At 69.3% G+C, this 21,576-nt stretch overlaps 1 protein-coding gene across 1 annotated transcript; it reads right to left on the bottom strand.

The window, feature by feature from the left end:
* Positions 1-318: 318 nt before the first annotated feature.
* On the bottom strand, positions 319-19,731 carry POLD1 (DNA polymerase delta 1, catalytic subunit). Its single transcript, XM_073327007.1, has 27 exons — positions 19,685-19,731; positions 17,339-17,548; positions 16,816-16,929; positions 16,043-16,183; positions 15,837-15,962; positions 15,430-15,598; positions 14,918-15,029; positions 14,452-14,581; positions 13,727-13,893; positions 13,453-13,557; positions 12,943-13,083; positions 11,314-11,424; positions 10,894-11,085; positions 9,891-9,979; positions 9,580-9,696; positions 9,071-9,184; positions 8,736-8,883; positions 7,265-7,360; positions 6,910-7,047; positions 6,515-6,690; positions 6,149-6,301; positions 4,280-4,382; positions 4,035-4,167; positions 3,731-3,844; positions 2,024-2,076; positions 1,425-1,522; positions 319-566 (listed from the first exon to the last, which is right to left on the bottom strand). Exons 2-27 carry the CDS (start codon positions 17,541-17,543, stop codon positions 470-472), a joined length of 3,342 nt encoding a protein of 1,113 aa, XP_073183108.1. The 5' UTR covers positions 17,544-17,548; positions 19,685-19,731; the 3' UTR covers positions 319-469.
* Between the last annotated feature and the right edge of the window lie 1,845 nt (positions 19,732-21,576).

Genomic DNA, 21,576 nt, shown 5'->3' with positions numbered 1-21,576 from the left:
TGGGGCAGGCTGACAGCCAGCTGCAGGCAGAGGGGTGAGGGGGGAAGCTGGGTCCCCAGACTCCCTGTGGGGCTTCACCCTCCTCATGGTATGGGGGAGGGGCTCAGGCAGAGTCCAGAGAGTGAACCCAGGAGTCATGGCTCCCTCCCACCCCTGCCCTAACCACTAGCCCCCACTCTCTTCCCAGAGCCAGGGAGAGAACCCCGGAGTCCTGGCTCTCAGCCTCCTGGTCTAACCACTAGCCCTCCCTCCCCTCCCAGAACTGGGGAGGGAACCCAGGAGTCCTGATGCCCCATAAACCAGGAGAAGTTCCCAGCATTGGAAAGAAGAGTCTTTATTCCCAGTAGAAAATACAAAATTACAAAGCTCCCAATGGCCCCCCCCCAGCCCCCTCCCGGGTGGAACCACCCTTGGTGAGGGAGGGGCTGAGCCCCCGTGTCCTGCCCCCCTGCCAGCGGGGGGCCCCCGGTCACCACGTGGGGGGGCCGAATCGCGCCACCAGCCGCTCCTGGTCATCCAGGTCTTTCTGCACCTTCTTGCGCATGTAGAAGATGGGGCAGTCCCGGCTGTGGGGGGACGAGAGAAGAGGGGGGTCAGTGTGTGGGGGAGAGACGGGGGACAGTCCTGGCTGGGGGGGGGGGGCGGGACATGGGAGAAGACGGGGTCAGGGGGAACAGCGATGACAGGGGGCAGCAGAGACAAACGGGGGCTTGGGGCCGGGAGTGCGGAGGCTCAGTGCAGAAGGGGGACCCGAGGAGGGAGCCCAGAGATTTTTGGGGTGCTTGGGGTGAACTGAGCCCTGCCCCCAGCAGCGTGGGGGGGGGTGGCGGGGGAGGCCGCAGCAGCAGGTGCTGGATTTATAGGGCCATAAAGACGCCAGCCAGGGCAATCAGCGGCCCCGGGGCCCGGCATTCCCACCCCCCCGGCCCCCCCCGTGGGAGCCGGCTGTTTACGCAGCCCGATAAGCGGCTGTAAACGCCATGGGGGGGCGGGGGGGCCGGGGCATAAAACCATATTTCAGCCCCTGGCTCCCGTGGGAACCAGCTGCCCCGAGGGAGGGGCTGGGAGCAGAGCACCCGCCTGCCCCACTCCCGGCCTGGCCAGCCCCCCGACCATTCCTGCCTGCCCCACAGGACCCGCCTGCCCCACTCCCGGCCTGGCCAGCCCCCTGACCATCCCTGCCTGCCCCCCCGGTACCCGCCTGCCCCATGACCATCCCTGTCTGCCCCCCCAGTACCCGCCCCACTCCCAGCCTAGCCAGCCCCCTGAGCAGCCCTGCCTGCCCCACTCCTGGCCTGGCCAGCCCCCCCGCCCCCGGTACCCGCCTGCCCCACTCTCAGGCAAGCCAGCACCCTGGCCAGCCCTGCCTGCCCCCGAGGACCTGGCCAGCCCCCCACCCTGCCCCCCGATGGGCGGGGCCGTACCTGGTGCACAGGACGTCTTCGTGGAGGCTGCCCTGACAGCGCTGACACTGGGTCCAGAGACGGGAGAACTTCTCCTCCAGCCCCGCGAGATGAGAGATCTGGGGGGGATCCGATTGGGGGGGGGGTTAGACGCAGCATCTCCCCCAACACACAGCCCCCCCACCTCAGGACAGGGGCTGGGCCTGAAGCCTTCACCTCACGGCTCCCAGCCCCCCCTGCTCTAACCACCAGCCCCCACTCCCCTCCCAGAGCCAGGGAGAGAACCCAGGAGTCCTGGCTCCCAGCCCCCCCTGCTCTAACCACCAGCCCCCGCTCCCCTCCCAGAGCCAGGGAGAGAACCCAGGAGTCCTGGCTCCCAGCCCCCCCGCTCTAACCACCAGCTCCCAGGAGAGAACCCAGGAGTCCTGGCTCCCAGCCCCCCCGCTCTAACCACCAGCCCCCGCTCCCCTCCCAGAGCCAGGGAGAGAACCCAGGCATCCGGGCTCCCAGCCCCCGCCCCTGTACTTTAACCCCCAGACACGCATCCATCCCAGCCCCACAGCATGTTTGGCGCCCCACCCCCCTGGCCATGGTGAGACCCACACGTCCCCCCAGCTCACCTCCTTCTGGTACAGCTCCGACTGGTGCCCCACGCAGAACTCACACACTGCACCTGTGGGGAGACACGTCAACGACCCACCCGCCGGGCCCCCCTTGGCCCAAGCCCTCCCCAGTGACCCTGGGGCTCCCACTAGCTCCCCATCCCTGGACCGCACCCCTGAGCAGCCTCCCAGCTCTGCCCCTGGTGGGAGGGGCGGGACTCAGATGTTACCTGGGGGGCAGGGGGGCTCAGGGTCCCCCAGCAGGACTCAGAGGTCACCCGGGGGGGGGGCAGGGGGTTCCCAGTGGGACTCAGGCTTGGGGTGGGGTCCCCCAGCGGGGGAGCAGGGGAGTTTGGAGAACCTGGCCCGGGGCTTTTCTCCGGTTACAAAACCCTGGAGACACCCCCCCGCCCCGCCGAATCTTGCGCCACCCGCCACCAGCTCCCCGCCCACCCCACCCGGGCAGGGATGTGGGGGAGGGGTGTCCCATGCTCTGATGGGGGCGGGGGAGGCAGCGGGGGCTCAGCAGGCTGGGGGGTTAACTTGGCATGGGGAAGAGGGGCATGGGGTGGGTCACCATGGTGGGGCACAGGACATGTGTGGGGGGACATGGGGGGGCCACTCACCATAGTGGGGCAGGGGTGCACAGGGGGACGTAGGGGGTACCCCGGGGGGGGGTACAGACTCAGCGTGGTGGGGCAGGGGACGCGGGGGGTACCCGGGGGGGGGTACGGACTCAGCGTGGTGGGGCAGGGGACGCGGGGGTACCCGGGGGGGGTACAGACTCAGCGTGGTGGGGCAGGGGACGCGGGGGTACCCGGGGGGGGGTACGGACTCAGCGTGGTGGGGCAGGGGACGCGGGGGTACCCGGGGGGGGGGTACGGACTCAGCGTGGTGGGGCAGGGGACGCGGGGGTACCCGGGGGGGGGGTACGGACTCAGCGTGGTGGGGCAGGGGACGCGGGGGTACCCGGGGGGGGGGGTACGGACTCAGCGTGGTGGGGCAGGGGACGCGGGGGGGGTACGGACTCAGCGTGGTGGGGCAGGGGACGCGGGGGGGGTACGGACTCAGCGTGGTGGGGCAGGGGACGCGGGGGGGGTACGGACTCAGCGTGGTGGGGCAGGGGACGCGGGGGGGGTACGGACTCACCGTGGTGGGGCAGGGGACGCGGGGGGGGGGTACGGACTCACCACGGTGGGGCAGGGGACGCGGGGGGGGGTACGGACTCACCACGGTGGGGCAGGGGACGCGGGGGGGGGTACGGACTCACCACGGTGGGGCAGGGGACGCGGGGGTACCCGGGGGGGGTACGGACTCAGCGTGGTGGGGCAGGGGACGCGGGGGGGTACGGACTCACCACGGTGGGGCAGGGGACACGGGGGTACCCGGGGGGGGGTACGGACTCAGCGTGGTGGGTCAGGGGACGCGGGGGTACGGACTCAGCGTGGTGGGGCAGGGGACGCGGGGGTACCCGGGGGGGGTACGGACTCAGCGTGGTGGGGCAGGGGACGCGGGGGTACCCGGGGGGGGGTACGGACTCACCACGGTGGGGCAGGGGACACGGGGGTACCCGGGGGGGGTACGGACTCAGCGTGGTGGGGCAGGGGACGCGGGGGTACGGACTCAGCGTGGTGGGGCAGGGGACGCGGGGGTACCCGGGGGGGGTACGGACTCAGCGTGGTGGGGCAGAGGGCGCGGGGGTACCCGGGGGGGGTACAGACTCACCGTGGTGGGGCAGGCTGGCGCGGCAGCCAAGGCACGTGCTGCGTTTGGTGGCGAAGGCCATGAGCCCCCCGACCCGGGAGGTCAGGACGGTTTTGCAGCGCGTGTGCTCCCCTCCTGTGGGGAAAGACGGGTCAGGGCCGGGCCCCCCCAATGCTCAGGGAGGGAGCTGAGCGCGCCCCTGGGGGCGGAGTGTCAATGGGGGGCCCGAGCACGCCCCGGGGAGGGGGTCAGTGGGGGAAACCAGGGAGGGGCTCAGCGGGGGGCCCGAGGGCGCCCCCGGGACAGGGGTCGGGGGGCCACTCACTCAGCAGGACGCTCTCGGCCCGGCCCTCGCCCAGGATGGGCTCGAAGACGCGCAGCAGGGGCTTGGCCAGCTGCTGCTCCAGGTAGTACTGGGTGTCGATCGGCATGTTGTTCTCCAGCACGTAGATGGGGTCCTGCGGGAGGCGTGGGGGGGGGCAGTCAGAGCAGGGGGGCCGCAGGGACCCCCCCAAACCATCTGGCAACGCCCCCCTCCCCCAGCCTCATGGGCAACCCCCCCACACTCACCTCCGATTTCATGTAGGCCGCCACCCCCTTGGCCGCGCTCACGATGACGTAGGGGACGCGGTCGCCCAGGCTGGGGGCGCTGCCCGGATCTCGCCGCCGCATCCTGCGGAGATTGGGGGTGAGAGCAGGACCAGGGCTGGGCTAGCAGGGGCTGCGGGGCGGGAGTGAGGGGCGCCGGCCGGGCTGGGGGTGGTGGTCCGGGGCTGTTAGCAGGGGGCTGCGGGGCGGGAGTGAGGGGCGCCGGCCGGGCTGGGGGTGGTGGTCCGGGGCTGTTAGCAGGGGGCTGCGGGGCGGGAGTGAGGGGCGCCGGCCGGGCTGGGGGTGGTGGTCCGGGGCTGTTAGCAGGGGGCTGCGGGGCGGGAGTGAGGGGCGCCGGCCGGGCTGGGGGTGGTGGTCCGGGGCTGTTAGCAGGGGGCTGCGGGGCGGGAGTGAGGGGCGCCGGCCGGGCTGGGGGTGGTGGTCCGGGGCTGTTAGCAGGGGGCTGCGGGGCGGGAGTGAGGGGCGCCGGCCGGGCTGGGGGTGGTGGTCCGGGGCTGTTAGCAGGGGGCTGCGGGGCGGGAGTGAGGGGCGCCGGCCGGGCTGGGGGGAGGGTTTCACTAACGAAACGGGTTATTTTAACAACTGCTATTAGCATATTTCCTTTGAGCAGAGTCAGGGTGGAGGAAACCCCAGGGCCTGCACGTCCCCCTGCCCGGCGCCCCCAGCCCCCGACTCTTTCCAGACACCCACTAGTTGAGAAGCAGGGAACAAGCCTAATGAAAGAGACTTGGTGGGGGAGCCCAGGGCTGGGCTGGCAGGGGGCTGTGGGTCGGGAGTGAGGGACACCGGCAGGGCTAGCAGGGGGCTGCAGGTCAGGAGTGAGGGGCACCGGCAGGGCTAGCAGGGCTGGGCTGGGCTGGGCTAGCAGGGGGCTGCGGGTCAGGAGTGAGGGACACCGGCAGGGCTAGCAGGGGGCTGCAGGTCAGGAGTGAGGGGCACCGGCAGGGCTAGCAGGGCTGGGCTGGGCTAGCAGGGGGCTGCGGGTCGGGAGTGAGGGACACCGGCAGGGCTAGCAGGGGGCTGCAGGTCAGGAGTGAGGGGCACCGGCAGGGCTAGCAGGGCTGGGCTGGGCTAGCAGGGGGCTGCAGGTCAGGAGTGAGGGGCACCGGCAGGGCTAGCAGGGCTGGGCTGGGCTAGCAGGGGGCTGCGGGTCGGGAGTGAGGGGCACCGGCTGGGCTAGCAGGGGGCTGCGGGTCAGGAGTGAGGGGCACCAGCAGGGCTAGCAGGGCTGGGCTGGGCTGGGCTAGCAGGGGGCTGCGGGTCGGGAGTGAGGGGCACCGGCTGGGCTAGCAGGAGGCTGCGGGTCGGGAGTGAGGGGCACCGGCAGGGCTGGGCTGGGCTGGGCTAGCAGGGGGCTGCGGGTCGGGAGTGAGGGGCACCGGCTGGGCTAGCAGGGGGCTGCGGGTCGGGAGTGAGGGGCACCGGCAGGGCAGGGCTGGGCTGGGCTGGGCTAGCAGGGGGCTGCGGGTCAGGAGTGAGGGGCACCGGCTGGGCTAGCAGGAGGCTGCGGGTCGGGAGTGAGGGGCACCGGCTGGGCTAGCGGCGGGCGGGTTGGGAGCCCGTTTGGTGCTGCCCCGCCCCAGAGATGCTGCGGAGGCCACAGGAAGTCCCAGGCGGGGGGGGCTGTTTCCAGGGGGCGGGGCTGGTGCAGGTGGGCCGCGGTGGCTATTTCTGCCTTTCCCCTGGGTCACGCCTCGCCGCCCCCCCCAGGGAGCTCAGCTGCAGAGCTAGGGCCACAGCAGCCGAGCCGGGGACCCAGCGAGGCCCAGCACCGGGGTAGCACCCGCCTGGCCCTGGGGGGGTCCCCCGCTGCCCCCCATGTCCCCTCACCTCTCGGCCAGCTCCACGTGGGCCTGGTGGCCGGCGTACTCGTGGGCCGTGCGGGTCAGCTCCTTGGTGATGACCAGCTGGGAGATGTCCACCCGGTTACACAGCAGGTCCGAGATCACCTCCTTGGCATGGGCCACGGCGCCCGTCGGGTCCCTGACGGAGACACCCCTGTCAGTGCAGGACGCCTGGGTTCCCCCCCAGCAACCCGGGGGGTGGGGGGGGTGGGAGGGGTTTGGGGTTAGAGCAGGGGGGCAGGGAGACAGGACTCCTGGGTTCTCCCCCCAGCTCTGGGAAGGGAGTGGGGTGTAGCGGTGAGAGCAGGGGGGCTCGGGGAGCCAGGACTCCTGGGTTCTCTCCCAGCCCCACCTGTCGATGAGCAGTTTCTGCAGGCAGGTGTTGATGAGGTTGGCCACCAGGGGGCAGTTGTCACGCCGCACGGTCTCGATGCCCTTGCAGTCCATCTTGTCGTGGGTGCGGGCGCTGGAGGAGAAGTACAGCCCGGCGTAGCGCTTCTTGTTGATCAGCAGGTAGGGGAAATACACCTGGGGGGAATGGGGGGGGTGAGGGGCTGGAATCCTGCCCCCCCCACTGCAGAGCCCTGCTCCCCCCATACCCGCCAAGCCCCACCAGTGCCAACCCGGTCCCCTGAGGGCCATGCACAGATCCAGCCCTGGGCTCCTGGCCCCCCAGGGGCGCTGCACTCTGTGTGGTGGGGGGTTAGACAAGGCGCCCCCCGCATCACAACCCCCGACCCCACTCACCTTCTCAAACTCCAGCTTGATGGGAGGCGGGAAGTGGCTGGAGACCCAGGTGGCCGCTTCCCGCCCGATCCGCATGGCCTCGGCCACCGAGGGCACCCCCAGACGGCACATCACCGAGTCCGTGTCCCCATAGACCACCTGGGGGGGCAGACGGGGTTAGAGAGACCTGCCCCCCCCGGCCCCACAACCCAGCCCATGTCCCCATAGACCACCTGGGGCGGCAGACGGGGTTAGAGAAACCTCCCCCCCAACCCAGCCCGTGTCCCTGTACACCACCTGGTGGGCGGGGGGAAGAGACCCAGCCCCCCATCAGCCAGCCCATCCCCCTTACCTTGGCCTGAGCCCTGCCCCTCACCTTGGCATCGGCGCTGTACCCGTTGGCCATGGTGTATTTCGACTCTACCAGTTGCTTTGTTTTCTCAATCATCTGGCGCCCAAAACCCGTCACGCTCTGGGGGTGGGAGAATCAGGGGTAATGGGGTTAGCGGGCGGGAGAGACTGCAAGTGCTCCCCCCAGCCCTGCCGGTGCCCCTCACTCCCAACCCACAGCCCAGCCCTGCCCCCCACCCAGTTCTGCCAATGCCGCTCCCCCGACCCACAGCCCCCCGTTAGCCCGGCCCTGCCACTGCCCCTCTCTCCCGACCCGCAGGCTCCGCAGGCTCCGCAGCCCCGCCCCCCTCACTCCTGACCCCTAGCCCGGCCCTGCCCATGCCCATGCAAGTGGCGCACAGCCTGGCCTGACAGACACAAAAGGCTCCTGTCCTGGTGCCAGCCCCTGCCCCCGCCGCACAGAGCAGCGGTACCCACAGGAAGCGGGGCGGGTGGTGCTGCCCAGCCGCACGCCCAGCCCCGAGCGGAGCAGGGATAGGCCAGTGCAGGGGCAGGTGACCCACGGGTTCAGTTGGGGGTACTCTGCCGGACCAGGGGCCTGGCCCCAATGCCCCAGGGTGGCGCTAGGGCGGCTGGCTGCAAGGGGGTGGGCAGGGGGCCAGTAGGAAGCGCTGGGCACTGGAAACTTGCTACCCCAAAGCTCAGCACCGGGCGAGGGGCCAGCCCCCGCACCCCAGCCCAGAGGGGCCACGTCCCAGCACCAGGCGAGGGGCCCCCATGGACCCAGCCCCCGCGCCCCAGCCCAGAGGGGCCCCCATGGACCCAGCCCCCGCGCCCCAGCCCAGAGGGGCCACGTCCCAGCACCAGGCGAGGGGGCCCCCATGGACCCAGCCCCCGCGCCCCAGCCCAGAGGGGCCCCCATGGACCCAGCCCCCGCGCCCCAGCCCAGAGGGGCCACGTCCCAGCACCAGCCCAGAGGGGCCCCCATGGACCCAGCCCCCGCGCCCCAGCCCAGAGGGGCCCCCATGGACCCAGCCCCCGCGCCCCAGCCCAGAGGGGCCCCCATGGACCCAGCCCCCGCGCCCCAGCCCAGAGGGGCCACGTCCCAGCACCAGGCGAGGGGGCCCCCATGGACCCAGCCCCCGCGCCCCAGCCCAAAGGGGCCACCTCCCAGCACCGGGCGAGGGGCCACCATAGATCCAGCCCCTACGCCCCACCCCAGAGGTGGCTGGTGGGGGTGGGCAGAGCTGCCAGCTGTCGACGTCTCACAGCCTGGCATTCGGAAACCCCAGGGCAGGAGCAATGCTGGGGAGGGGCAGTGGCTCCAACCCTGCCCGGGCTGGGGGTGGATTGAGGAAGTGCCAGGGAAGCCCCTGGAGCGGGGCTGGGCACAGAAAGTCCCTGAGTCCCCCCAGCTGGACAGACAATGGGGCAACAGTGCCAGCCCCACCTGGGAAATCCCCCCCGAGCCCAGCGACCCCTCCCCCCCAACTCACCTGGGAGATCTCCAGGCAGGGCAGCTTGCCCACCTGGGCGCCGGTGAAGCCGTACACCGAGTTGGCGCTGACCTTGAGCGCCAGCTGCCGGCCGTCCAGCACCTGCCGCTTGAAGGGGTCGGTCTCCTGCTGCAGCTCCACCTTGGCCCTGTGCCCGGGGAGGGGTCAGTGACATCAGCATGGGGGGGCCCCATCCCGAGTCCCTGCGAAGCCCGTCCCCCCCACGCAACCCCCATCCTCCCCCCCACCCCACCCGGCCACCTTCCCAACACCTCCTGCCCCTCGCAGCCGCGAGGGGGGCTCAGACCCCCACTCCACTCAGGGCCCCCCCATACCTCTTGCGGGCAGCCAGCAGGTTCTCCAGGATCTCAGGGAGCAGCCCCTTGCGCACAGAGGCCTTGACAAAGAGGTCCCCCGTGGGGGTGCGGATGAACTCCTCGGGGGACAGCCTGCGGGGGGAGATAGCAGGGCGGGGGGGCTCAGGGACACCCCTGGCGCCTCCCACTGTCCCATCCCTTCCCCCCCACAGAAGGGCTGCACTTAACCCAAGCCCAGACAGTGCCTGGGGGGTGACCCCAGCTCCTCTCTGTCTCAGCCCCGCCCAGAGCTGCTGGGTGTGTGTGTGTGTGGGGGGGTCTCCATCTCTACCCTGCTCCCCCTCCCCCTGGGGCACAGCCCTTCCCCCCATTTAGCATAGGACCCCCCACTTCCTGTCCCCACAGCCCAGCCTCCTGCATCTCCCACACTGCCCCCCCCATGCAGCCCAGCCCCCCACATGGAGCACAAGAGCCCCCTTCCCCTCCCCCATGAAGCACAAGGACCCATTTCCCCCGCCCCCCCTCACCCATAGCGCTCCGGCGCCCCTTGCTGCAGCAGCGTGGTGTAGCACAGGTTGTGAGCCATCATGATGGAGGGGTACAGGGAGGAGAAATCCAGGGTGGCGATGGGCACATCATAGTACCTGGGGGGGGAGGGGGGAGGTCACTTTCTCCTGGTGCCAGCACCGCCCCCCCCGAGACCCTCCCAGCACCATTCCCCGTGGGGACCCCACCCCTGCCCCCAGCTCATCCCAACCCCCTCACCCCAGATCATTACCTTCCCCCCCACTCAGCTCCCTACAGGCTGCTCCCCACTGCCCCCCCCACCCCCACTCACCCCTTCTGAGGCTCAATGACCGTGGCACCAGCGTAGTCCTCGCCCCCCTCTGACTTCACCACGGGCATCACCAGGTCCTGCTTCATGGCCTGTAGGGAGCAGGGGCATCAGGGCCCAGTTTGTGGGGGGAGGGGGGGGTCCAGCCACAGGATCCCCAACCCCCTCAGGTTCCCCCCACACACAACAGGTTGGGGCTCACCCCTTCTAGCCCCCTCCCCTGCCTGGGCAGGAGCCGCCCTGGGACAAAGCAGGGGATTTCCTTAGTGCGGTGCATGAACGCGATGCGTGCCTCAGTTTCCCTGTGCGCTGGGTGTGTAACGGGGGGCGGCAGAGGGGGGTTGCTGCTGCAGGGGGCCAGGTGTGACCTCACCCGGCAGCCGGGACCCCAGCAACGGCCTGCAGATGGGGGACCCAGCGACTGGTGCCCGGGAGGCCCAGCCCAGCTTGGGAACAGCTGGGTCGGGCCAGTGGAGGGACAAAGGACGGAGGAGAGGGGCCCAGATGAGCTGTTCACCTGGGACTGAAGGCAAAGGAGGTGGTTGTGGGGAGGGGAGATAGGGGACCCGGCTGGAAGGGGCGGCTGGGCTGGGGACACGGACACGGCTGGAAGGGGCGGCTGGGCTGGGGCGGGACAGACTCAGCTGGCCGGGGCTGGGACATGGGGCCGGACCCCTGAAAGCTGCCTGGGCTGGGGTGGGACGTACAATAACCCCCGTTTGCACTGGCTGAGGGTCCCTGCGGGTTGGAGCACAGGGGAGGGAGGGGCTGCTCCCTCTGGGGGCGGCCCCAGAGGGCCAGAGCGAGGGGACCCCCAAGGGGCCCACAGCAAAGCCAGGTGCAGGGGGCTCAGAGGTGTGGCCCCAGGAGGCGGCGGGGCCCAGGGCTGGACCCCCTAGAGCGAGAGCAGCCCCAGGAGGCAGTGTTGCACGGATGGGGGCTCCTCCCAGGGGCCACACGGAGCCGAGCAACCCCGGGAGCCCCCCACACCCCGGGCCCCCCTCACCTGGCGAAGCAGCTGCGACACCACCTTGACCTGCTGGCCCCGGGAGAGCAGGTAGCCCAGCGGCACCCCGGTGACCCGCGCCATCTCCATGTAGTTGATGACACACATCAGCTTCTCCAGCAGACGCAGCGGTAGGTAGGCGTCCTTCAGGCAGTACACGGCCAGGCGCCGGCGTGTCTGCTCCGACCCGTTCTGGGGGGACAGGACACAGTGTCGGGGGGCTGGGGAGGAGCAAGCCCCAGCAGGGGGGGGCAGGCCGGGCCCACGCCAGGCTGGGAGGACACAGCACAGGCCAGGGAGGCGGGGCCGAGCCTGGCCAGGTGTGGGAAGCACACGGGGGTCCCATCAGGTGGGAAGGGGAGAGCAGGGGGAGGGGCCTATCCCACACAGAGGCGGGGCATGCCAAGGCCCCGCCCTCACCTGCAGGTCAGTGATGATGGAGTGCTGCACATCCTCCTTCTGCTCCTGCAGGAAGTGGAAGCTGACGGCGTTCAAGGTGTACGAGCGCAGCTTGAACTCACGCAACAGCACCTGCCGGGGGGCAGGACAGTGAGACCCCCGGTGCCCCTCACTCCTGACATGCAGCCCTTGCCCGCCCCTCGCTCCCATCCTGCAGCCCCCACCCAGCATCTCTGTGATGAAACAAGACTGTTCTTAACGTTTTCTCTGAATACTGTGTGTGTGTGCCTCAGTTTCCCGTTTCAGAGTAACAGCCGGGTTAGTCTGTATTCGCAAAAAGAAAAGGAGGACTCGTGGCACCTTAGAGACTAACACATTTATTTGAGCACAAGCTTTCGTGAGCTGCAGCTCACTTCATCAGATGCATGTGTTCCCCTGTGTTACCTAAGTATCTAGGTGGTGGGACAAGAGCGTGTGAGCAGTGCAGCGACCCCCAGAGGGCAGGTAGGATAGCGCTGCCTGGACACAGACAATAGCCCGACACTCTGTAGCCTGGCAAGTCACGGCCGGGCCCATCCTCTGCAAGAATCTGGGGGGGGGGGGGGGGGGAGAGAGAGAGTTGGAGAACAAAGAGACCAGGTGGCCTGCTGGCCCAGGAAAGGGACAAAGGGCTGAGGAGAGAGGAACCCGGTGACCTGACCAACCGGTTCCAGCCAGATGGAAACAAAGGACAGGAGAGAGAGGGCCCCTGCGACTCATTTACCTGGGACAAAGGACGGGGGAGGAGCTGTTGGGGGAGACGAGACGGGATGATCGGCTGGAAGCAGAGGGGCTCTGGACTGGGGAGAGGAGCAGGCAGAGCCCCCCCTTGCCGCAGGAGAGACCTAGATGTGCTGTGCTGAGGGAGGCCAGGCCTGAGGCCTGGAAAGTTTATCAGATGCTCAATAAACCCTCCTGTTTTATGCTGGCTGAGAGTCCCTCGGGGCTAGAGAACAGGGGGGCATTATTCCCTCTGGGGGTGGAGGCCCCGGGGGTCCGGGGGTCCGGAGCGAAGGGACTCCCTGCGGGACCCACAGCAGAGACAGGCGTGCTAAGGCTCAGAGAAGTGCGGTTCCAGGAGGCGGAGGGGCTTAACCTCCGAAAAGGGCTGTCGCACTGAAGGGGGTTCCCCCAGGGACCGTACGGAGCCGAGAGAGCACGCGTCCCGTCCTGTGAGTCCCGGACAGAGGGGAACTGGGCAGGTCTAGGGCTGGGCTGCGGGAAGGGGTCAGTCTCCTGGTTTGGGATGGGGGGGTGGGGGAGAAAGGAGTCCAGGGCTCCATGCTCTGGGTCCCCACAACTTTGCTGTCCATGCTCACCAGCTCTGCCCTACGCTGTGTTACCCGCTGGCTGGGAGTCCCGGCTGGCTGTGGGGCAGGGCCCTTTGGGGGCAGGGTGAGGCTTCCCCAGGGGTTCCATCTGGGTGGGCTTGCCACGGGGAGCTCATGGGGTGCTTGACACGCCATGGTCAGACCCACGAGGGACTGAAGCCGAGCCTTGACTGCCTTCACGGTTCCCAAGCACCCAGACTGTGACCCCCGCCGTGACATCCTTACCCCTGCCCCGCAGCCCCACCAACCAGCCCCCGTCGCCCCGGCCCCGCAGCCCCACCTGCAGCAGGTCGAACTGGATGCGCCCCTCGATGTTGATGACCTTGTTCTCCCGCCGCCCCATCTGCTTGGACTGGAAGGACGAGTCCCGGATGACGGATTTGCGCCCGAGGATGCGGCCTAGGAAGGGGAAGGTGGCAACCTGCCGGAAGGAGGGTGGGGGAAGGGGGCGAGATGGGTTGTCAGGCCCGGAGGGGGCAGCTCTGTTCTCCTTGGGGAACACTGGGGTGAAGCAGGGCCAGGAAACGCCCCAGCACTGTCATGGGCTGTGCCTGGCTCTGGGGCGTAGGAGGGAACCCTGACCCCCTGAACTGGCTGGGAGGTGGGTGAGAAGTCCCATGCTGCGGGTCAGGCAAGCTCAGGAGCGGGATCCCCGTTACCTTGAGGGCCTGCGTGCGCTACAGCAGATAGGACAGGTCGGTGGGGGGTCCTCGCAGCTCAGGGAGGGGGCAAGGGCTGTTGGGGGCCAGTGGAGGGGTCAGGGGTCAATGGGGGGCAGGGTCCCCGCTACCTTGAGGGCCTGGGAACGCTGCAGTAGGTAGGGCAGGTCGAAGTTCTGGATGTTGTAGCCTGTGACGATATCGGGGTCCACGATCCGCACAAACTCTGCCCAGGCCTGCCACAGACAAGGGGGGTTAAGAGGGGACACCCAGAGCCCCCCCAGCTCCGGGCCCCTCCTGTTCCTCCCCCACCGCTGGGATACAGACCCTGGGCCCATGTTCCCCGGCTTTCCCCACCCACTCCCCACTGTGCCCCCCACACCCCCCTACTCCCACCCCTAGTACCTTGAGCAGCTCGGCCTCCTGGGAGTAGCACAGCACCTGGGAGCCCACAATGGGGGCGCAGCTCTGCAGGGTGAAGACGTTGCGGATGAAGGGGTCGCGCTCGCCCTGCCGCAGCACCATGTTGGCCACCTGGATCACCGGGTCCTTGTCCGGCTCCGGGAAGATCCCTGGGGACGAAGGGGGCTGTGGATAGGCGGGCGGGTCTGCAGCGAGCCTGAAGCTCAGCGTTCACTCTGGCCCCTAATGATGGCAGCGCCTCTTTCGCTGCTGACTGCGGAGGCGCCTGGCTGGAGCCACCATGCCCTCCAGCTCACTCGTCCCTCCACCCCCACTGCAGCCACCCTCATCTCCTGCTGCCCACCCACTGGGACACAGTGGGTATTTTCTGTAATATTTTGATGAGGCCTGTGCATGCCTCAGTTTCCCCATGTGCTGCGTTGGTTCCTAGCAGGTGGCAGAGACCTGTCTGCCTGCAAGGCAGGCGGCGCTCCGCTGCCTGGGCCCCATACCCAAGCCTTGGGCACAGGACCAGCCGCCCCGACTGGGTGAGGGGGGCATGGCTCCCCCACCCCCAGGGGCCAACTCAGCAGGACTGGCTTGCCGGAGCCCACGGGGGCTGTAGTCCAAGAGGTCCAGCCTAAGGATCCGTGGCAGCCCCCTCCCCAGCTTCCTCCACACACACACCAGCTGCCCCCTTGCCCCGATGCCACCGGGCTGCCCCTCACCTTTGCGGCCAGCGCACTCGATGTCGAAGCTCAGCACCCGCAGTGGGGCGATGCCCTGCCAGTCGCCCTCAGGGGGGTGGCTGATGAAATCTGCCCAGCCCACATCAGCCTCCAGTTGGCACAGCGAGGCCTTTGGGGGGGGAAGAGAGGGAGGTCAGCTGGGGGGTTCTGCACCCCCACCCCAATGCATGCTGGGAGGGACTGCCATCCCCACCCCAGCCCCCATGATCCCCCACACTGTGCCCACCACACCTCAAACCCCAAACCTTCCATAGCCCCGCAAGTGCTGGGGAGAGACCCCCACCCCACAGGGACCCACCCTGATCACAGAGCCTCCCACCCTGGCTGCAGCGCCCCCACCCCTAACTCCACCCCAATGAGCCCCCTGTGCCCTACACCCAGGCCAGAGACACACTCACATTCCAGAGATCCCACCCCCGCTCATAGATCCACCCCATGGGGGTACCTTGGCCAGCTCCTTGGAGGGCTCCCCCATGAGCTGCTCGGGGCGCAGCCGGTATTTGCCGGGGGGCAGCTCGATCCAGTTACAGCCCACAACGTCTCGGTCCACCATGAACCTGGGTGGGGAGAGCGAGTGAGCAGGTGGGGGAGGTAGGGGGACAGGACTCAACCCTGTGGGAGGGGTCAGGACCCAGGCCGGGGAGCAGATGGGGCAGACAGGGGCCAGAGGGTAGCATGGGGGGGGCCAACCTGAGGGGCCCCACCCCAATGCAGAGGGGCGGGGCCAAAGGAGGACGGGGCCAGCACTGGGGGCCCAGCCCAATACAGAGGGGTGGGGGAAAGGAGAAGGGGCCCCACCACAACACAGGGGGCGGATGAGGAGGGCCCAGTGCTGGGGGTGGGGGGGGAGGGGGAACTGGGACCCAGCGCGGAGGGACCAATCCCAATGCAGGAAGCAGAGGGGCCAGGACTGGGGCCCAGCGCAGCGCGGGGGGGAAGGCGGCGCGGGGGCCCTACCGGATCTCGAAGTCAATGTTGGCCTCATAGGCCGGGTAGCCCAGCACACCCAGCCCCTCGCAACGCAGCCCCTGCTCCAGCAGCCGCTTGGCAGGTGCCACCAGCCGCGGCAGAGCCAGGGTCACCTTCAGGAAGGGCAGGCGGCGCTGCCCGTGGTACCCGTACATGCCTGGGGGGGGGAGAAGAGAGTCACCACATGAGCACCAGCCCCACCACGCGCACACACACTCCCACATCCCTCGCCCCTCCCAGCCCCACACCCCTGGGGGTCAGCTCAGACAGGCACCAGCCGCCCCCCACTCCCCGGCCAAGCCCAGGGACCCCTCACGGCAGCCATGACTGGGGTGAAGCCCACAGCCTGGCCCCCATCCCAGACCTGTCCACCCCCCAACCCCTCCCACACTCACTCTCCTTGTTGCACATCTCCACGGCCAGCACGGCCCGGCTCAGTCCCTCCCGGTTGGAGCGCAGGTCCCGCAGCACGGCCCCGTTCAGCTCCCGCTGGAAGTCGCTCAGGTGCTGGGGCTGGAAGCCTGGGGTCAGGGATGGGGCAGAGGGTCAGGGGGGGCTCTGCCAACTGCCCGCTCCCCTCCCCACACCAGGAGGCACTCACCAGCCGGGGCGGGCACGTAGAAGTAGGGGGCGAAGCCGTGGATGTGGCAACAGACGCTGTTCCCGGCCGCCGTGACGCCAAACATCCGGAGAACAGGGACTGGGCCCTGGGTGGCGCCGGGCATGCCTGGCACGGGGACACCTGGGGGAGCGACAGGGTCAGAGACGTAGCCCCCCAACCTCCCACCCCCAGCATAGCCACCTGGGTGGCGCCAGGCCCACAGTCAGGGAACAGCCCAGCAGCCCCCCTGGCTCCCCAGCTGGAGGAGGGGAACTGGAAGGTCCCAGGGGAATTCCAGGCCATTTCCCCCCCCCCTCCTCCATTGGGGTGACAGCAGGGACAGACAGGCCCCATTGTGCCTCTCCAAAGCAGCCTCACCCCATGGCACTGATTAACCAGCCCAGCCAGACTGGAGCCAGGGAGCCCCTCTCCTGGCCATGCTGAGGCAGGAAACGGGGGTCATAATCCCCACTCCAGGGGGGAAGGGACAGCCAGGGCAGAACCAGCAAAGGAACCCAGAAGTCCTGTCTGCCGGGCCCCCTTCCCCAGCCACTCTAACCCACTAGACCCGCCTCCCCTCCCAGAGCTGGGGAAAGAACCCAGGCGTCCTGGCTCCCTTCCCCCTCACCCTCAGCTTCTAACCCACCAGGCCCCCATCCCCTCCCAGTACCAGGGAGAGAACCCAGGAGTCATGGCTCCCAGCCCCCCACCCCGCTCTAACTCACTACTGCCCCCCCACCGCTCCGAGGGGGGAGGGGTTGACAGTGGCTCACCCACATAATAGTCCAACTCCACCTGCTGGAAGCAGAGCACATCTTGGGCGGGGTTTATCCTGGGGGGCGGCGGCCTCTGCCACTTGGGGTTCCCCACGGAAGAGATCAGGCTCCCTGAGGGGGAAGGAAATGGGCATCAGAGACGGGGCTGAGCTGTCCCCCACTTGCAGTGCCCCCAGCCAAGCCATCTTCTGCCTACAGCGCCCCGCTTCCCACCCCCTGCAGCACCCTCTTCCCGCCTCCCCGGCACCCTGCTTCCTGCCCCTCTCCCCACAGCACCCCCGGCTCCTCATGGCGCCTCCCGCCAAGCCCCCAACCCTGCTGCACCCCCATCCTGCTCCCCACGGCACCCTTGCCGAGCCCCCTCTCCCCCCAGCACAGCACCCCCGAGCCGCCTGCTCCACACCCTGCAGCACATCGCCCCCTACGAGCCCCCATCCCACAGCACAGCACCCCCTACTGAGGCTCCCCGGCACTTCACTGGGGTCAGCTCCCCACTGCCAGGGCAGAGAACGCGCCTCACCCAGGGGCACCGTGTCGGGGGCCGGCTGAGACTCCTTCATCTCCAGCGCGATCTCGGCCTCCACCTCGTCCAGCAGGGCCAGCTCCTCCTCGAAGTGCGAGGGGCCATCGTCCTCCCAGTCACCCCCCTTGGGCCGCTTCCGCGGCGCTGAGGCGGGGTCCCCCCCGCCAGCCCCCACCCCAGGAGCCTTCCGCTTGAACTCCATCCTGGCTGTGGGAGCAGGGAAAGGGCGTGAGCGGAGACCCTCCCCAGGGTGCGCCCCACCCCTCCAGCCTTGGCCACCCCTCACCCAGTCGTCTGTCCCACCCCATACCCAGTCACTCTCCCCCCCAGCCATCCCCCCACCCAGCCTTGCCCTCCACCACTGCCAGCCCAGCCCAGCTCCTGTCGCCCCCTGGTTTATATCCCAGCCACCAACCAGTAACTTCCCCCACCACCAATCTGCCCTACTCCATAGTTCCCCCCTTCCATTGCCCTCCCTCCCCTCCACTGCCTGCCCTACTGCTAATCCCGTTCCCCGTTCCATGGCTCCCCAAAACCTCCCCTCTCCCGCCATGGTCACCGCAACCACCTCCATGGCTCCCCAGCACCCTCCCCACACCCCCAGTGGCCTCCCATCAGCCCTCCATAGCCCTCACCACCTCCTCCCCCCCGTGGCTCCCTCCAAACTTCCCCACCCCCCCTTAGCCCTCACCTCCTTCCCCTGCCCCCAATGGCCCCCCATTACCCCTCCACAGCCCCCACGGCTCCCCCTCAATAGTCCCCCACCCCAATGGCCTCCCCAGCCTCCCCTCCATAGCCCCCACCTCCTCTGCCCTCCCCCCATGGCTCCCCCCAACCTTCCCCCCACCCCCATGGTCCCTCCAACCTTCCTGTTCCACCATAGCCCCCACCTCCTCCTTCCTTCTCCCATGGCTGCCCCCCAACCTCCCCTCGCCCCCCATGGCCCCCACCTCCCTCCATCCATGGCTGCCCCCCAACCTCCCCTCGCCCCCATGGTGCCAACCTCCTCCATCCTCCCATGGCTGGCCCCCAACTCCCCCTTACCCCCCATGGTCCCCATCTGCTCCTCCCTCCCCCCCACAGCTGCCCCCAACCCCCCCTCACCCCCATGGCCCCCACCTCCTCTTCCCTCCCCCCACGGCTGCCCCCCAACCTCCCCTCGCCCCCCATGGCCCCACCTCCCTCCATCCATGGCTGCCCCCCAACCTCCCCTCGCCCCCATGGTGCCAACCTCCTCCATCCTCCCATGGCTGGCCCCCAACCCCCCCTCGCCCCCCATGGCCCCCACCTCCCTCCATCCATGGCTGCCCCCCAACCTCCCCTCGCCCCCCATGGCCCCCACCTCCTCTTCCCTCCCCCCATGGCTGGCCCCCAACCTCCCCTCACCCCCATGGCCCCCACCTCCTCTTCCCTCCCCCCATGGCTGGCCCCCAACTCCCCCTTACCCCCCATGGTCCCCATCTGCTCCTCCCTCCCCCCCACAGCTGCCCCCAACCCCCCCTCACCCCCATGGCCCCCACCTCCTCTTCCCTCCCCCCATGGCTGGCCCCCAACTCCCCCTTACCCCCCATGGTCCCCATCTGCTCCTCCCCCCCCCCCACAGCTGCCCCCAACCCCCCCTCACCCCCATGGCCCCCACCTCCTCTTCCCTCCCCCCATGGCTGCCCCCCAACCCCCCCTCGCCCCCCATGGCCCCCACCTCCTCTTCCCTCCCCCCATGGCCGCCCCCCAACCTCCCCGCCCCCCATGGCCCCCACCTCCTCTTCCCTCCCCCCATGGCTGCCCCCCAACCTCCCCTCACCCCCATGGCCCCCACCTCCTCTTCCCTCCCACCATGGCTGCCCCCCAACCTCCCCGCCCCCCATGGCCCCCACCTCCTCTTCCCTCCCCCCATGGCTGCCCCCCAACCTCCCCATGGCCCCCACCTCCTCTTCCCTCCCCCCATGGCTGGCCCCCAACCTCCCCTCACCCCCATGGCCCCCACCTCCTCTTCCCTCCCCCCATGGCCGCCCCCCAACCTCCCCGCCCCCCATGGCCCCCACCTCCTCTTCCCTCCCCCCATGGCCGCCCCCCAACCTCCCCGCCCCCCATGGCCCCCACCTCCTCTTCCCTCCCCCCATGGCTGCCCCCCAACCTCCCCTCACCCCCATGGCCCCCACCTCCTCTTCCCTCCCCCCATGGCTGCCCCCCAACCTCCCCTCACCCCCATGGCCCCCACCTCCTCTTCCCTCCCCCCATGGCTGGCCCCCAACCTCCCCTCACCCCCATGGCCCCCACCTCCTCTTCCCTCCCCCCATGGCTGCCCCCCAACCTCCCCGCCCCCCATGGCCCGGCCCCGCTCACCTCAGGCCCCCGCTCAGTCAGTCTCCGACTCTCCCGCCAACACAGGCGGGGGGGCGGTGACAGTTGAGCCCCACCCCCCGTTCCCATGCCAACCCTCCTCCCATTGGCCGCCGCCGCCCCCACGCGCCAACCCGGAGCCGGGCGCTTCCTGTCGCCACCTTGAGCGTGGCACGGGGAGCGAGGAGAGCGCACGCGCGACAAGGCGCCATGGCGAGTGTGGCGCGCGGGGTGAGGGGGTGTCAAGAAACATCAAAGCGCATGTGCAAAGCCTCGGCCATATTGAGAGCGGCGGCAGACGCGCGCCCCGTGTGCTGACTACGCATGCGCAACAGGAGGCACCGCCATAGCGAATGCGGCACGCTGAGGGGACAATAAAGCGCATGCGCCGAAGATCAACCATGTTGGGTGTGGCCCATGAGTATCATGTCGATTGCGGCAACCGAGCCAGTTGATATCAACCGCACATGCGTAGTACGGTCACCCCGCCTGACGGCCATGTTGAATGTGTCAGCCACTGGCTACGCAGGCGTAACTGTCCGGCATCCGCTAGACGCCATTTTGAGTGTGGCGAAAGTTGGGGTGCCCATTTTGGTCCATTGCGAGAGAGGACACCTCCCACAATGCACCTCACCATCCCCCCGCAACACGGGAGAGTCACTCCCCCAGCCCAGCCCCCCCATCGGGGAGTCACTGCCCCCCCAGCCTGGCCTACCCAGCCCCCCCATCGGGGAGTCACTGCCCCCCCAGCCTGGCCTACCCAGCCCCCCCATCGGGGAGTCACTGCCCCCCCAGCCTGGCCTACCCAGCCCCCCCCATCGGGGAGTCACTGCCCCCCCAGCCTGGCCTACCCAGCCCCCCCATCGGGGAGTCACTGCCCCCACAGCCTGGCCTACCCAGCCCCCCCCATCGGGGAGTCACTGCCCCCCCAGCCTGGCCCAGCCCAGCCCCCCATTGGGGAGTCACTGCCCCCCCAGCTTAGCCCAGCCCCCCCATTGGGGAGTCACTGCCCCCCCAGCCTGGCCTACCCAGCCCCCCCCATCGGGGAGTCACTGCCCCCCACTCCACAACCTAGCCCAGCCTCGTCCATCTGCCAAGCCTGCCCAAATCCTGGCCCCATAACTCCCAGGACTGCTGCCCTGCATGGGACCGATCCCTTGCTCGAGGGGCCAAGCTGGGGCTATTGGGGATAGAGGGGGTTCAGCCAGCCCCGAGTTCCCTCCATGTATCCCTTCTCCCCACCCCCGCCCCACTTCTCTCCTAGTGGGCGATTGGGCACTGCCCGCGTTCCCCCCCTCTTTGGATCTCATCTGGACCCAGCTGCGAGCCAGGGAGAGAACCCAGGAGTCCTGGCTGCCAGCCCCCACCCCTGAGGCAGGAAAGTCCCCCTGCCCATCCAGGCCAGGCTGCCCGTACCCTGCTGGCGGGGAAGCAATTCCCAGGAACAGAGATTTCTCCCCCCTCCCCTGCAACTCCACCCTCCTGGGATTTCCAGCTCCTAGCCCCAGAGACGGGGATTCCCCTCTTCCTGGTGCCAGAGCTTTGGGGGGCAGGCAGAGGGCACTCCATGGGGTAAGGGAACCTAGGATGCCAGCCGCCAGCCCCCCAAAACCAGCTAGGGTTGGAGTGGCTTGGTGCTCCCCCCAGTGACCTCTGCACCCTACATTTCCCCCCAAAGCCAGCACCCCTGCCCTTCCCCCCAATGACCCCTGCCCCCCAGAGACCTCTGCACCCCCCTTTCCCCTCACAACCAGTGCCCCCTCCCTACTCCCCATAATGCCTGCACCCCCCAGTTCCCCTCACAACCAGCACCCCAGCCCTTCCCCCAGTGACCCTGCACCCCCACAGCCAGTGCCCCCCTTTTCCCAGTGACCTCTGCACCCCCCAGTTCCCCT

This window comes from Lepidochelys kempii, unplaced genomic scaffold (genome assembly GCF_965140265.1).
Source record: "Lepidochelys kempii isolate rLepKem1 unplaced genomic scaffold, rLepKem1.hap2 scaffold_294, whole genome shotgun sequence".
In the NCBI taxonomy this organism is placed as follows: domain Eukaryota; kingdom Metazoa; phylum Chordata; order Testudines; family Cheloniidae; genus Lepidochelys; species Lepidochelys kempii.
Note: the sequence above shows the minus strand (reverse complement) of the source record. Positions and strands in the feature narration are given on the sequence as shown.

What these genes read in the sequence shown, in the direction of transcription:
- POLD1 (XM_073327007.1), bottom strand. Translation starts at nt 17,543, where the DNA reads ATGGAGTTCAAGCGGAAGGCTCCTGGGGTGGGGGCTGGCGGGGGGGAC. An exon ending in GGTACAGCGCCGATGCCAAG is followed by an intron (nt 7,048 to 7,264) that starts GTGAGGGGCAGG and finishes CTGCCCCCCCAG; the next exon opens with GTGGTCTATGGGGACACGGA. An exon ending in CGCCAGCCTGCCCCACCACG is followed by an intron (nt 2,077 to 3,730) that starts GTGAGTCTGTAC and finishes GTCTCCCCACAG; the next exon opens with GTGCAGTGTGTGAGTTCTGC.